The following is a 17496-nucleotide window of genomic DNA, read 5'->3' on the forward strand; positions in this document are numbered from 1 at the left end:
CAATAACTCTGCAAATGTGTGTTTGGTATCTAAGCTAGGGTCTTTAAGAAGATCCCTATCAATATGGAACAAAGAAGCCTTTGGACATCTTTGACACCCTTAGATACCTGGAACAAAGACTTGACTCCCTCAGACAGAAAGAAGATGACCAAGGGGCAACAAACAAATACAGGAGTTGGAGGCAGAATATAACAGATGGCTAGAAAGGGAGGAACAACTTCGGTGGCTACGCTCCTGGGAGAACTGGTTTACACATGGAGACAGAAACGCCAAATACTTCCACATGTCAACAAAACTGAGAAGAAGAAGCAATACCATTCAGTGGCTGCAATCATCACAAGGTGAAGAGCAAACAACAAAATCCCAAATTGCAGAAGAATTACAACAAGAATTCCTCAAAGCCAATGAAATACCTGAAGGCCCACCCCCATTATTAAACCAATTACACCTCCCAAAACTAACACCAGAAGAAGCAAAGGAACTCCTAAGAGCTCCAACCTTAGAAGAAGTCCAAAATGCAGCCTTTTAGATGCACCCCCACAAAGCCCTGGGTAGGGATGGTTACACCAGTTTTTTCTAGCAGAAATACTAGGAAATTGTGGGCCCAGACATCCACAGGCTAGTTCAAGAGCTCTTTAATCTTAACATTGACCTAAAAACCCTAAATGAAACCTGACTGGTCTTCATACCCAAAACCCCCAGGCCCAAGACTACAGCCCATTACAGGCCCATTAGCCTTTGCAATGTGGCCTACAAGATCCTCACCAAAACCCTAGCCAATCGGATGCAACCCCTCATTGACAAACTTATTGCACCCAACCAGGCTGGCTTCATTAAAGGAAGACAAATCATAGATAATGTCATACTAGCAAAGGAAATTGTAAACTACATGCGCAAAAATAGAAGAGGCAAGAAGGGATGGGTAGACAAGGTGACCCATTGTCACTATATTTGTTTAACATAGGGATGCAGATACTTATCACAATTCCTTGAAGAACTCCAGAAAGGAACCCTTAGAGGAATACGAATAGTAAGACGTTCACCTCCAACCTCACATTTATTGTTTGCAAATGGCTGTTCCATTTTCTGCTAAGCGGAAGCAAACCAACTAAGGAAGCTAAGGGAAATCCTGCATTTAATTGAGGAATATTCAGGGCAGACCATTAATTCACAAAAATCAAGCATCTCCTTCATTCCGAATATCCCTCGTCAACATCACAGATGCCCCAGACATATTCTAGGGATGAAATACATGGACTTACAGGAGAAACACCTAGGGTCTAGGCTCTGGACAGGCGGACGGAAGACCAGCTCATTCCAAGAAATAGAAGAGAGGATTAGAGGCAAACTATCAAGCTGGAAAGCTCAACTTCTCTCTCAAGCGGGGAGAGTCACTTTAGTCCAATCGGTTGCCTCTGTAATCCCCACATACCAAATGAGCACTCACATTCTCCCATCCAAACAACTCACAGGGATTGAAAAGTCCATAAGACAACAATTTATATGGGCCCATGGACATCAAGATCACCAATCGAGTCAGATTGCATGGGTCACCAAACCCAAAAACAATAGAGGACTAGGCTTGCATAGACTCAAAGAAATGAACCAATCCCTCTTTGCAAAACAAATCTGGAGGTTCCTCTCAGACCACACCTCACTATGGGCCCAGGACATCCAAGCCAAGTATTTCCAAAATAAAAGCTTCTGGCAAGCCAAAACATCAAATGGCGCATCATACTGGTGGAGGCAGACCCTCAAGCTCAAAGAAAAACTTAAGCCCGAACTCACATGGCTAATAAAAAATGGGAGAGACATTTTTGCCTTCCATGATCCTTGGCTAACATCACTACGAGGAGGCACCCCCAATGGGATAAACCTGCTGAACATCGACAAGAGCAACATCAAAGTTTCAGACCTTATGAATCCAGATGGCACATGGAACATCCAGCTGATTAGTTCCCTATTCACTGAAAGGGGAAATGTCATGCATCCTTCATACCCACCCCAATCAGTCCTTAATGCAGGACACCCTCCTCTGGAAGCATACCAAGTTAGGGACCTTCATAGTCAAGTCAGCCTACAAAACCTTAAATGGTTTCTCTCCATCCAGCTCCACAGTAAACGGCATTTGGAAGGACATCTGGAGAATGCAAACCCCAGAGAGGATCCGTCTCTTCATGTGGAAATTCTTATGGGAATCACTCCCAACAAGAACTGCCCTTCGGAAGATGGGTATCCTCCAAGAAGCTTCATGTCCTTTCTACTCCAAAACTGATGAATCACTTCAGCCTGTCTTCTTCGGATGTGACCTAACCTGAGCTATTTGGCTACATGCTCAGGTAGGTATCAACCCTGACAGAATAAAGGATAACTCCATGATCCATCTAATATCAGAAAGGAAGCATCACCTCGGCGTTGACAGAGTCACTCAACTCCAACTTCTCGCAAAGACAGCCACCACCCTCTTCTGCATTTGGGAAGCCAGACGAAAACTTGTCTTCGAACAGCGAGTCCCTCGACTAGACCAACTTCTCAGCCGCATCAAGTCTCTATCCCCACCTCTCGCACAAACGCCACTGAACAAATTCATGAACTCAAAGCCACGTTGTAATGCCCAGCAGCTGAACCCTCCACCAAACACAACTTACATCTTTACAGACGGATCCCATAGGAACTTATATGATGCATCATATGGCTTTGTAATCCTTAATCCTAAGAGATGTTTCCTTGCAGCCATAGGTAAACTATGCAAGCTGTGGAAGCCGATCAAAGCAGAATGGAGAGCAATTTATAAAGCTTTGATCTACCACAACTCCCACAACATCCAAAGAGTTCAAGTTTTTTGTGATGCTGCAACAGTTCTATCCCAGCTTGATCGTATGGAAGCCCCGAGTACCAGCTGGGAAGACAATGGCTGTTTTTTTTTAATTCAGCAGCTGGTCAAACGGTTTGAATATTGTAATTTTCAGTATATATCACGTACTCTAAATCTAGTCCATGCAATGTCTCATGAAGCCTATAAAAGTAAGGAACCTTTTGGATTTCTTGGCACTCCTCCCACGTGACTATCAGAACATTTTGCGCCGATAGCCAGAGGAGATAGTCAGCACTTGTACATTCTCAAATAGTGTTAAATGAATCTGTGGTTTTAAAAAAAAATATATCATACACGATGAAATATATTTGTTACAAATTAGAGTTTATGATATATATGCTCCAACTTAAAGAAGTATTTTTTATTATAGAGCCTTTTCAGTCTATTTCTATTCAGGGTAATGATGTAATTTTAGGCTTATTAATACAAATAAAAAATGGTTTGACCTCTCCTACTATCTAGAGTTTTTCCCAAATTCTCTTGTCTTTTAAGTTTGATCAGACATAGATTCTCGTCTTTTAAGTGTGATCAGACATAGAATGGAGTATTTTTTATATACTTTATTTATTAAAAAAGAAGATTTCTCAAAACTACTTCAAACAAGATAAATCAGGGGTCAAAAGATACAATACAATAAACCTTGCATCTCAACAGTAATAAATGATTTGATAAAATCTCATCACTTTCTGAGAGTACAAGAAATTTTCGATTACTTTTTGTACACTCCCACTATTGCCCAATATTTTTAAATAAAAATGCAAGGCATGGGCCTTGTCCCACTATCGTCCAATATTTAAAAATAAAAATGGGAAATTGTCTAAAACCCAGCACAATTTTTCAAAACGTCAAAAACTCACCATGTCAATAAGTTTTTATTTTCCAAAGCTCACCTTCTCTTAGTGCACCGCTAACGTTTCTTAACAGAGGGGTCCACATCAGCATAAATAACATTTTTTATGACCAAATCACCCTTGAATGCCGAGTTAGAGGAAAAGGGTCTTTTCATTTTTCAATTATCATTTTTTTTGCATTTTTAGTGTTTTGTTATAATTTCAAATATTTTTTTATAATTTATGTTTTTTTGCATTTTTCTAATTTCTACCATCTATAAATTTTACTATATTTTTTGTTATTTATTTACAATTTCTATGTTTTTCTAGAATTTTAAGTATTTTTTCTACATTTTTTATTTTTTGATTTTTTTTCAATTTCTATAATTTAAAAATAATTTTTTATTTTGTGTACAATTTCTATAATTATTTATATTTTTTATAATTTGTGTTTTTATGTATTTTATATTTGAAAATACTTTTTGGACTTTTTCTGTTTTTCATGTCTAAATATTAAAATATATGTATGTATTATATATATACATTTTTCTATAAAAGTTAAAATGGTAATATATTAACAATTGTTATTTTCTTTTGACAAGTTGAGAGTTTAAGAGAAATGCTGAGAGTTTAAGAGATGCTGAAAAATTATGGTGAGCTTTTGACAATTTCCCAAATAAAAATGCATTTAACCCCAAGGCATTACCAATAGCTCTAAAGCCTTTAAGGATTTCTAATCGATTGTACTTTCTAGGCATGATTACGATTAGGGTTGCTTTTGTACATCTCACAATTAGGGGGGTTCTACACATTTAATACATACAAAGCAAAGTTTAAAAATATCGCAACATACAAATGCATATTGTAGGATTTATTTACCCACCCAAACGCCAAGGGAATTAGGGGGTTAGGGTTATTTACAATTAAGAAAAATGTGCGTTCCAGCCCTCTAAATGACTGACAGTATCAAAGGTGTCGATACTTTTGAACATATGTTCAAGTGGAATCCTCACTAGCCACGGAAGAGAATCAATCAGATCTAAAATTTTATAATATAACACTAGGCCATGTACCATTCCATCAATGGGCAGAAGTTAGCTCTGTGCACAAACAATATAGTCGAATGCACGTTTAAGACTATGACATACAACTAGCTAGAATAATCCATTGGATCGAGTCACCAACTCTGAGGGATAAAACTGACTTTGAAATCCCGCAATATTCGACATAGACAAGCAAGCCACCACTTTTGACATATCACCACATAAACCAGACCATAGTGGTGGGTGCCCAAGGTTCAAAACGAGTATCAAAGCAATTAATTAGTGATGACCGGCAGCATATGTCTGAGTTGAATCATATTGAGCTCCATATCCAGGCTGAGGTGACAAGCTCTTGCCGTAACCCACTGCTGCATTAGTTGGAACACCCGCGTAACCACCTGACTGAGAAATAGACTGGTCGTAACCTGGCTGATTTGTTGTAGGCTGTGCATAACCAACCTGGCCACTCGACGGTGCACCATAAGCTGAACCCTGGGGTGCACCACCATAACCTGCTGTGTCTGTAGGTCCCTGGTAACCATAATTTGCACTGTTTGGAGCTGGTTGCTCACCATAACCTGGCTGGGAGGCTGTATAAGGCCCATAGCCCCCTGTAGGTCCTTGAGCATACACAGCACCAGGCTGACCCCCTGGCTGACCATAACCAGGGGCAGCCTGACCACCTTGCTGAGGATAACCTGAAGCAGGTGCATTTACTGAGGGAGGTTGGTTGTAACCATCATTGGTGGCTGGTGTAGAACCATATGGGTATGGTTGCATGGGCCCACCTGATGCGTATGGGAATGACTGCTGGGGAGCATTTGACCCATATGAGTGGGTTTGTGACATAGGACCTTGATATGGCATATCTCCAGGTTGACTTGCCCTAGGTGGCCCATAAGATTGGGGAGGCCCCTGTGGTGGCATGCTGTAAGGCGGTGGCTTACCATACGTTTGCTGGGGATAACCTGCTTGCGTGCTTACTTGCTGCGGGTAAGCCCCTGGCTGAGAATGTCCATGACCTCCATATGGATGTGTTGGAGGTTGGTTTTCATATTTTGGTTCTTCATATCCATGTCCATAGTTCTGCTGGGGAGGCGCTGACTGGGGATATGTAGGTTGCCCATATTCTGGACCCTGTGGCTGTCCATAGTAGTTCACTTGGGTAGGGGGAGGTCCAGCAGCAGCAGGGGTTGGGGCAGGTTGGGAAACAGGGGCAGGACCAGCAGGCTCACCACCATGTCCCCCTCCTTGTCCATAGTAATCATAGCCACCACCTTGAGGTGGACCTTGCATAGGAGCTGCGGGCCTTTGATCCCAACCAGCGCTAAAACCACCCCTAGGACCTGACTGTTGGGGAGGGTAACCACCATATGTTGGAGGTGGATACTGTGGACTCTGAGAAGGATACATACCTCGTTGTGGATAATCATAACCTGTTGGCTGTGCAGGAGGTGGAGCACGGGGGCCCCACTGAGGTGGACCAGTGGGTCCACGTGGGCCATAGGCTTGCTGTTGATAACCACCAGAGAGAGTAGAAGGCCTCACAGGCTGATAAAAGCAAATATAACACAGATTTAGTTAGAAATATGCATGCAGACTTTCTAGAATAAAATAAATTGAAAGGACATGAGGCCTGCTTCATCTATCATTTAGTATTCCGACCAACATTGTGGGGCCTCTGGGATATTGGCACCATCCAAGAATTAACAATTGTGTATCAAATAGATAAGAAATTTGAAATATTGCAGAAAGAACCCGTATCCAAATATATACAGCATTTATTGTTCACCTTGCTACGTGGCATCAGAACATCAAATAAACAGACTACATACAAAATGTATCAGAACTTATCAAGCGTTTTACCAAATCAGAGCACACATTTGATACGTTGCATGAAAAATAAAATGAATAAAATCACTATATAAAGGGATTGAACGCATAATCTCTAATCTGTAGACAATCCATTTAGCCAATTTTTTGCCAACACATTGCACAACCTAAAAATTCTGTGGATTAAATGTTTTAACCCAGAAAAAATAACACATGCCTCCCCTAGAGGATGAAAAACCTATGGAACCATACAATGAGAATAGCAGAGCCACAATCAACTTTCAACCACCAAAGGTACAAGAAATCACCTCTCTCCTAGCCAGCTCATACCAAAGTTTTGGCAGTGCTTTGCCACTGCCAAGCACCCATGCACGTTAAGCTAAACAATATCCAAGTCAAAAGAATGACTGCTTTTATCAGCGATAACAATTTTCAAATTCCACGTGTATCACCGAGTTTGTTCCAACATGTTTTCTGAAGCAATCTATCTTCAGCATCCAATGGATCAATCTAATGGCAATCTTGTCAAATACTGTTTCAAGCATATGTAAGCTTTCCACAACAAATATTTATCTCCCCCTTCCCAAATGTACACAAATAAGACCAGAATTATTCCATATTTTTCATGACAAAATGTAGGTCTTCCTGAGATTTCAAATGGTACCCAATACCACATATCCAAAATGTAGGTCATGTTCATATGAAAATCTTGAAGGTACTTACAATGGCTGCTATCAATTTTGCAGGATTTATAGACCCCATCTTGCATCCACTCTTGCAACCACCACCCCAAATTACATTTGCCTGTTCATCCCTAGATACAGATCATAACGCAATCAATTATGTATATATCATTATAGTGAAATGAGAAAGGAGCATTCTCCAAGTCTTGGCTAAACTTTCAAATCCAAGACATGGATTCCTCATGTCTTGTATCCAACAAATTAGGAAATGGCTTCTTCTAAACCCCCATTATTTGACCAGATCCATTATTTACAAAATTCCAATGTCCTTAACCCTCTCCAAGCAATCCAACTAAAGGGCAAAACATAACTCTAAATTTTCAACACGATTAATACTTACATACCTCTCAGTGAGACAGTGTTATGGTAACTTAAGACAGTAGAGCAAAATTCTAGCATTTTCTTTTTAGAGTACAACTTTACAAAATTTCCAAGTCTCTATATCCTTAAACATCATTTGAAGCATACTATAGAGCCAACCAGTGTTTTAAAAGGTATGAGAGGTGTACACCAGGAGGCACGCCTCATGGAGTCAGTGAGGCACAACCCAAAAAGCCCAGCGGTGTATGCCGGAGGCATTGATGAGTACGCCCCAGGTGCAAGGGGTGTATGCCACATACACCTTTTGCATGAGTCAAGCTAGAAGCATATGCCTCGTAAAAAGACAGAAAAAAAAAAAGAAAAAGAAAGAAAGAAAAGAAAGGATAGGAAAGATAAAGAAAAGGCAAAAAACGATAAAAGAAAGATAAGAGAAGAGAAGGAATGGAAATCTATCTTGCTCATCACCCCCCCTTCAACTAGTATTAAAAATCCCCCTTCCTCCTCTTCCTCCCCCCCCCCCACCCCACCCTCATCCCCCTCCTCTAAAAGGCGTAAGGCAGCATAATGTTCAGGATGCTTACACCTTGCATCATGCTTCTTAAAACACTGGAGCCAACTAATATTATCCAACCAATCAATATCAAAAGAAAATATATAGAGAATTTTTATGAATAAACCACTAATCAACTCAAAATATACCCTAAAGAATGTCAAGTTATATTATCCTATCAATATACTTCCAAGTTTTTACTATTTCTTGATGAGACCTTTTTTCTGTCACATCACCTTTCTGCAAAATAATGCTTCAAAAAGCTTCAGTTGTAAAGGTAGTTTGGTTCACTTACTCAGTTTTTCAGCATAAGCTTGCTCAAAAAGCAGTCAAATCCTACAATGTCAAGTTATATGCTCAAACACAAGGCTTCTCATTTCCAATTGAAAAAGATGTGATCCCCAGCCCATTCATCCAAATATTCAGTCTACGGTAAGAACTGAATGTTCAACATATCCGTGAGATCAATTCCTTGAGATGCATTCCACTTCTTTGCTAAAACTGACAAATATAGTAGTACGTTATAGCAGGTGATGCTCTACCTCTACAACTTGATTAATCAGAGATATTTTGTTTTGAATTCATACCCTCTCACATAAGAATGTTTCACAATTATGATTACTTGTTAAATGAGCAACATGCCTTAAATATATATAGTACTACTTGTAGTTTTCTACTTTTCTTCACACAAGAGCGAGGTTGTTCATTAAGTGTATGGACAAGGATATGAAGAGAAAGATGCATAGCTAAAAAGAAAAAACTAGTTATTAACAACATGATAGGCACCTACAACTTTTCAAAGCCATGGTTATGGTAGCTTAACAAATTAACATGATTGATAAACATTTTTGTAAAACAAACCAATATGCTATGATAGGTACATTCGGCGAGCTACCGTAGAAACATGCATGGAAGATGTGTATTTCAGGATTTTTCATTTTTGAAGCTCAAAGAAATCATCAAACAATGCACCAAACTTCTAGATTTGACACCAGCTCCTTCAAAATCTTCAGTATGCCTCACTGCCAATTCTGGGACATGTAAGATATGATTTGGCTTCTATAGAACAACACATCATATTAAGAAATATGTGCATACAGTTGAGACAACATCATATTGCATTATCATATTCCAGCAATGATCTGCAAATGGACACTAACTCTTTCTAACAGCCTGTGCAGAACCTCAATTCAAATTCTGGGAAATACGAGATATCTTAACATGTTTCTAGAAGCATTTGGCAGTAATCTGTGGAAGTATTGAACCCATACAAACTTCAATAATGATGACTTCACCAGGTTATGACTCTTCTAAGGCATGACTCATGCATTGAACATGGGGGACGCTAAAGAACACTGAGTTTAGCACGATATAGTGTCTTACTAAATTATTATTTTTTTTAGTTTTTAAGTCTGAAAGCAATCTTACCAACTACACATATCCTTCAATCGCGAGGGTTAATGCCTGATCCCTCTCTTCAGTGGATGAGAGTGAAGAATGGATGTTTATTGCTACACCAAGAAACCAATGCTGACCCCATGTGAAAGGCAAAAGCCAAATCTGCATTGTTAAAGCCAACCAATTCGAAATCGGCACCTTCAACATAAATAAACCATGGCAACCGACATCTCAGATTGAACGTAAGATCTTCCTAAGTATATTCAAGTGATCTTCACATGGATCATATATCAATAGTGAAGTCCTCATGTTATTCAAGAAATCAATCTCTCATTGCCCATTGAGAAAGTATGCAATAATCTTCGTTCATCAAATAAAAAGTGTCATTTGGTTGACAGTTGGAGAATGTATTGCATGCATCATACATTGGTTTTGTACAAGGTAAACAGGTAAAACTTCATGCATGGAATACATTATTCTTTAACAAAGACACATACAAACTTTCTGCATCCAAGTAAGTTCCGCGGAACTATAACTGTCATATTTTGAACCAGTGAAAAGTCCACGACTGTAAACCTTCCTAACTTGCCTCCTACAAAAGCATTACTTCTAACCAATGTAACTGCAATCATTTCTAGAAAACACTAGCTCACAAAGTCAAACCAACTCTTGAAGATAAAAAGATGATTTCTCACTTGACAAATCAGATATAAATTTGTCATGTAACCAACCCAAACATTATCTGATATCCGATTATTTTTCATTTAACAATTCATTAAAAAGAATATTCTTCACTTAATGCATTCTTATTCATCATGCTCCACAGCAGTGGTAATCATGCATTCATGCAATGACACTTCAAAACAAAAAGAAATTTTTGTAGATTAGCACATCGTTATAACATTTATTTAGAACCAACAACCAAGATTCCAGCATTTTTCGTTGTGATGTAACTTAGTTAGAATTATAGTAATTATTAAAGCTAAGAGATCCAGCAAACAAGATCTGTTATTAAATATATAGACACATGCATGACAAAGGGGATGAAAGGGCTAGAGATAGACCAAAAAGGACATGGGTAGTAGTAAGAAATGACAAGTGACATAAATTTAACAATGGATATGACTTTCAACAAACAAGATATATGTAGCCAACTGCCAACCCCTTAGAGTTGGGATAAGGATTGGATAATGATGATGATGAGATGATATGTGCATGTTAACATACTTACAAATCAATGAAATAAAGGTGGTTAAGCAATGCATAGGTGTTTTTGGCATCACAAGTTCAGATAATGCCTAGGCAACAAGTCAACAACTATGCAATGCAGACAAAAAGATATATACTATATGCATATTTTATAATATAAATGCACAACCACAAATATGTATTATTGAATTTTATATTAACCATAAACTACAAAGTTACAAAACTCAGTAAATTACCGAAATGACAACTCAGACTTGATTTTCAGAAACAATGACAAGATTTTGAATAGCATGCACAGTCAAGCACACAAAAGGATAAAGAATTTTAGCTCTAAATGACTGCTACTGACTAGTAAATGGATTCCAAAGTTCCACCAACGAGGGGAAAAATTAGTTATTTGTCCCCATGAAGATGTGTATATCTATACCATGCACAGTCAAGCACACAAAAGGATAAAGAATTTTAGCTCTAAATGCACTGCTACTGACCAGTAAATGGATTCCAAGGTTCCACCACCGAGGGGAAAATTAGTTATTTGTCCCCATGAAGATGTGTATATCTATACCATGCACAGTCTAGAACACAAACGGATAAAGCATTTTGGCTCTAAATGCACTCCTACTGACCAGTAAATGGATTACAAATTCCACCGATGAGGGGCAAAATTAGTTATTTGTTCCCATGAACATGTGTATATCTATACCACCTGCCTAGTCAGTAATGGGCATCCAAAATGCCTAGGGAATTGCCTACTCAATGCATAGGATTTCACCTCACTACACAACTACAAATATACCTCGGATGCTCATGTCAGGAATAACCAACAATACATATATAAAGTTTAACAGAGAGAGAGAGAGAGAGAGAGATTGGGGGAAAAAGTAGTACAATAATGGACTAAGCACTCAAAAAACTTAATATCACATCTCTTCATCAAAGTTCCAATTCAAACTACTTATGTGCATGCCTATTCAAAAGAGATTTTAGTTTACAGCAGAGACATAGTGTGTAAATTCAGCACTTACAACCACAGATCTATTTTTCCTACAATTGCAATTTAAGACCATATCCATTGATTTGCCTATTATTTATTGCAAAAGAACTCGATGGATGACTCATTCAAGACCCATACAAAAGATACACGTCTATATAAATATTACCACAAAATTTGCTAAAACAGCTAGAAAATGTGCTCATGATGCAATGTCATCAGTACAATTGAGCAACTAAAAAATATATAATTGGCATAAGTTATATAAAGGCAAAAGGATCATAATTAAATTTAAAACAAGGAGCAACAAGGACAGATTTATGCTCCTAACCATCAATCATAAAACCACAATAACACAAGGTTAAAAATCGAACCTGATTCATTACTTCTTTAATCATTTCTCTTGCCATCTCTATCTGTTTTTTATTACCAGTCACGCGAACAGTTCTTTCTTTTGATTGGTCACCCTCAGGAAGATGTTGTGGTATCAGCTAAATGAGAACAGATTGTTAGTATTTGGATAATCCAAATACATTATATATATTGTAGGTTCATTTTTTCCATTGTCACAAAAACTTAAAACAAGGTCATACGATATCAACTACCTGGATGCGTGCCCCAGATCTGGTCTGTAGGCTTTTAATTGTCTCCCCACCTTTCCCTATGATCAAACCAACCTGTGCAAGATTATAGTTTAGTATAAATAAACTAAAATTTAGACACACAATGCCACCACCCAGGCTACAAAAACTACCTTCTCATTTGGAACCTGTATCTGTATTTGTTCTGTGGCTCCACTAGCTTGTGCAGTACCAAAGCCCCTTGCCACAAGGGAAGGGGAACCCCCTGCATCAGCCTGAAACAAGATATAGGCAAACTTCAGTCAATATATAAAGACCTGCAATTTAGGGGAACCAAAAAAGAGAAACATGAAAAACACAAAAAAAAAACAAAAACAGGTAGATAAACAGAATCAAACCTCTGCTATAACATCCTTAATCAACTTTTCGGCTTTATTTATATTTTCCAGAGTTCCTATGAGTTCCACAGGCCTGGTTGAAGAATATGGATCAGCATCAGCATCTCGTGTGATTTGAATTTTTGCCCCAGAATTATATTGCAAGAATCGGATGGTATCTCCAGCTTTGCCTATAAGAACGCCAACCTGCAATGGGAAAACAGCAACAAATTATAAATTGTTCTTATAACAAACAAGATAAAGAAGGCACGAATCTCTTGCATGTAATGATCAGTCAATCATGTCCTTTTGCATCTTTTACTATAGCTATACTAAGAAAAGGGCTGCTTCCAGAAAAGATAACCAAACACCCCTTGTAATTTTGCAGATTGCCCAGGCTGTAAATAAATTGCACAGTTTCTCAACAAAACTACAATACCAGCAAAGGTGCATGCATTTATTCAAATCGTCAACCAGTATAATGCAAGCCCCATTTAAATGTTAAGGACCATCTTTCCCTTCTCAGGATTGTCCATCCAAATTTCCAACTTTGAACTCACAAAATATTCTACAGTCAACCTTAACTAGTTCCACTTGTAGTAACCTATGCACCACATCTCTTGACAACATTGACTGACAATGATTTTGCACCATGTTGGAGAGATGATAATAGACTACAACAAAGATTTCAAGGGAAAGAACAGCTATTAGTAAATAGACTAGCACGAGATCAAGAAAAGCGTGTAAGTTGAATGCAAAGTTATGTTGATTAAAAAACAGAAACATATACTATTAGTACATGCCTTATTATTTGGAACTTCCATTTTCCGTGACGTAGTCTGGGTATCGGATGCAGGCGGTTGTTGTGCAGAAACAAGTTCTCCTTGTTGGGGAATCACGGAGGTTGCTTGAAGATTGCCTCCTGAAGGATGATGATTGGTGCCTGCCTGAAGATTCTCACCAGAGAGTGCTTCACCACCATTTTCAGTCTGGTGAACATGATTTTCAAGGTTTACAGTACCGGTAGATGGGGCTTGAGCATTTTCTGTACCATCTACAGATGTATTTTCAACTTTCTCTGCAGGCATCTCTTCTGACTCTTGCACCTGATGGCCATTCTCAGCAGCTAAATAACAGAAGAAACAGAAAGGCCATATTAGTTAATTTCTTTCTTTTCAACCATATACAAGTTATAGCAAATATTTACAATATAAAAAGCACAATGGGAAGTCTTCTTTTCTTTTTTCAAGAGACGTAAATCCACAAGCCAACTAATGGATACGGAAGGGACGGCAGGGCTGGGGGAGATGGGAAGTATGGCATGTGCATCTATAGAATACCCAGAACAAATTGCCTCTAGAATGCGATGCTTATCACAATCAGCAATTGTTCAACATACAGATTGATTCACTGCATCTACCATCTAAGGAGGCAAAGTTAGCCATCCAGCCAATTTGAAGACCTAATAAAAGGCATTGCAAGCAACGCTAAGTGAGCTTATTCCACTATAGTTTGAATGTAATGAAAAAACATATGATGTATACAAGAGAGTGAGGAAAGAGATGAAGCATAAATAATAAAAGAGGATGGTTTCCGCTCAGTTTCCGTCTATAAAAAATAGAAGAAATGAAAAAAAAAAGGAATAAAAATGAATAAGATCTGAATATTAGGAAAAAAGGGATATCCTCCGCTTCAATGCCATGAGCGGTCACAGTTAAATGCTGTAAAAACTTATTATTTCCAAGTAAAATAACTTTGATGACGATTCTAAAAACCTTCACAAAAAAGGAACAAACTTTCGAAACCCTAAATCGTAGACCAATTATGAATATTCAAGAAGACTCGTCACCAAATGCTTAAAATAAGCCTAAAAGAATATACAAGTTGACTCAGAATAACAGATCAATTTGAACATTTTTATAATATCCAAGCATGCAAACTCCAAAATCCACAAAACCAAACAAATAGATGAAGCTAAGGATATAAGAAACGAGGTTTCAAAATAAAGACAAAAATGATGAACCTGAAAGATCGGTGGTTTCTTCCTCCAGGCGAGGCCGCTTCACCTTGGGAGAAGTCGAGTCCTGCTCGGCACTCTCTTGGGGTTTCTCCGTATCATTCTGCGCCTCATCGGAGTTCGCGTTCACATTCTCGTCTGCTGCAGCTTCGTCCGGAGAAGCATTCGAAACGACCGGTTCTGGAGCTTCAGGTTCCACATCTTCAAGCTTCCTCTTGTGATCTGAAGGCACAGGGCTTCCATCTCCTGCTACCGCTACCTCTTGTTCCGCCATTGATTTCCACTGAAAGCGCTAACTTTCGCGCTCGACCAAGCGAAATCCGAACAACGATTTCGAAATAATGAGGAAAATTAGAGAAATTAATGTAAGAAAAAAGGGGGGAAAAACGGGGACGGAGATCTAAGGGTCTTACTCAGAGAGAGAGAGAGAGAGAATGAGATAGAAAGAGAGAGAGAGAGAGAGAGAGAGAGGACAGGAGTGGAGATGAAGATAAACGAAGGATTGTAGGGTTTAAGACCTTAAATAGGGCAGAACGCAGATACCAGATATTTTTCTCCCTCTGGTGAAAGAGAAATTATACTAAACAACGAGTTTCTTTAACACTTATAACTTCGCACTATAGACATGACAGGGGACCCATGAAATGACAAACACTAAAGAGATCTAACCGTTGCATAAAAGTTTAGTAGAACGGTAGATAGGTAAAATCATTTAAACTCTCAAGAAATATTATTTTTCAATTCTTCTTATACTCATAAAAAGGGAAATTTCTTTTTTAGTATTCTTTTTATTTTGACTATTGATAAGGCCAACCACCTGGTCCAATAAGTAGCTGAGCACCTGATTTAGGCCATTGCACTTATGAGTCAAGGATATATATATATGTGATGCACGGGTATAAAAAGTAGAAACATAAATAGCATAAATAAATAGCAAGGTGTCAACCAGCTAGTGGGTAAGGTCTTGTGGGACTTGAAATGAATCCTGCCTACAACTAGGTTGGGGGATTGTGGGTTAGGGAATGGGCTATTCTCATTGTCTAGTTCTTAAAAAATTAATATAAATAAGTAAAAAAAATAAAAACATACTTAAATAAATAATTATATCTAATTAATTTATTACTAAACAAAGGTAAATTATTGTATAAGAAAAAAAGAATTTGCCAAAGGTAATTTTTTAATTAAAAGTTTATTAGAAAAAATATTAAAATTTTATGGATAATAATATATTTAATTTAATAAAACAAATAAATAAAAAATGGAGAGATAACTTTTGTCATCCTATTTTTGTATTATATAGTGGCATAACCATAAATAGTTAAATAATAATTAATTTAATCTAATCTAATCTAATCTAATAAATAAATTTAGTAAAGTAAATGACATGATTCTAGGTCTTACTTTGCTAGCAATAATAATTTTTCATATTGTTAAAGTATTAATTAATTAAATAATTTAGTAAATAAGTAAATAAATAAATAAAGTTTTAGGTATTATTGAGACAAGACTAGTATAATCTATCTTAAATTATTTAATTAATTAATTTAGGGCTATGAACGGGTTGAATCGGACTGTTTATTTATTTTACTAAATTAAATTATTCATTTATTTACTTTAATAAATTAAGTAAATTATTATCCATCAAGTTTTATTTATTTAATTTACAAAATTATTAAACTAATCAATAATTTATTTTACTAACAAATCATTTTCTCTCTCTCTCTCTCCTCGAGCCCAATATTTAGGGTTGTCAATGGGTTGGTTTTGGTTTGAGATAGTCTATACCAATCCCGTCCCAATAATAAATAAACTTTTATTTATTTATTTATTTACTTATCTTACTTAAATAATTAATTAATTTAAGGTTATCAAACGAATTGTTGGCCTACCCGGCCACTCTTAGTCGGGCTTGGACAAGAATTTAGGCTTGTAGGCTCAAGCTCAGGCCCAAAACACTAGGCCTAACATTTTTTGAGCCTAAGTTGTCAACGGGTCGAGCTGGGTTGTCGAGCTTAGACAGAAATTTAGGTTTATAGACTCAAGCTCAAGTCAACACCAAGCCTAGCTTTTTTTGGGTTGAGCTCGGGCTTTCTTAAAAAACTTGGCTTGAGCTCGAGTTGGACCAAAAAATATTTTTATTCAATAAAAATATATTTTATATAAAAAATCTATGTTTTATGTAATGAAATAGCATAAATAAATAAATCAATTTTGTTGTTAAATAAAGAATAAAAATATTTTTTTCTCGATTTCTTGCCTATGCTATGGGCTCAATTTCAAGATTCAAGCTTTCTATGAGGATTAGGCTCGAGCTCAAGATCTAGGCCTGATTGTCAATTGGGTCGAGCTCAAGCTTAGAACTAAATATGTTCTATTGATATATTGGTAAAGCCAGCCCAAACCCAGTTAGTGAATAGGTTTAACCTGTTGATAGCCCTAAATATTAAACTTGGGGAGAGAGAGGGAGAGAGAGAGAATTTATTAGTAAAATAAATTATTAATTAATTGAATAATTTAGTCAACTAAATAAATAAAATCTATGGATAGTATAGTAAAATAAACAAATAAATAAATGGGATAGGATTGGTCCAAGCTACCCAAAACCAAACTCGACCCATTGACAATATTGGACTCGGGTTAAATTGAATAAATAAATGGATAGTAATTTATTTAGTTTATTAAAATTAATTAATTAATTTAGTATGATAACTAAATAAAATTCCATTTA

General features: G+C 37.3%; 1 protein-coding gene across 2 annotated transcripts; it reads right to left on the reverse strand.

The window, feature by feature from the left end:
- Positions 1–4726: 4726 nt before the first annotated feature.
- On the reverse strand, positions 4727–15345 carry LOC148852907 (KH domain-containing protein). Of its 2 annotated transcripts, none has more exons than XM_088944437.1 (7): positions 14775–15345; positions 13555–13877; positions 12773–12958; positions 12548–12649; positions 12399–12470; positions 12168–12284; positions 4727–6299 (listed from the first exon to the last, which is right to left on the reverse strand). In XM_088944437.1, the coding sequence occupies exons 1-7, from the start codon at positions 15040–15042 to the stop codon at positions 5028–5030; spliced, it is 2340 nt and encodes a 779-aa protein (XP_088800563.1). In that variant the 5' UTR covers positions 15043–15345; the 3' UTR covers positions 4727–5027. The 2 variants fall into 2 exon arrangements, with proteins under 2 accessions (XP_088800563.1, XP_088800562.1); XM_088944436.1 differs by having other exon boundaries at positions 12396–12470; positions 14775–15264.
- Positions 15346–17496: the final 2151 nt, after the last annotated feature.

The sequence above is a fragment of the Nelumbo lutea genome, chromosome 5, assembly GCF_056320005.1.
Source record: "Nelumbo lutea isolate HS-2025 chromosome 5, American lotus-T2T, whole genome shotgun sequence".
NCBI classification, from domain to species: Eukaryota; Viridiplantae; Streptophyta; class Magnoliopsida; order Proteales; family Nelumbonaceae; genus Nelumbo; species Nelumbo lutea.

Excerpts from the sequence above, each read along its gene's own strand:
- LOC148852907 (XM_088944436.1), bottom strand. The coding sequence starts at position 15,042 with ATGGCGGAACAAGAGGTAGCGGTAGCAGGAGATGGAAGCCCTGTGCCT. Across the intron at positions 12,471-12,547 it reads TACAGGTTCCAAATGAGAAG|GTTGGTTTGATCATAGGGAA; the intron begins GTAGTTTTTGTA and ends AATCTTGCACAG. Across the intron at positions 12,285-12,395 it reads CTGGGGCACGCATCCAGGTA|CTGATACCACAACATCTTCC; the intron begins GTTGATATCGTA and ends GTTCTCATTTAG.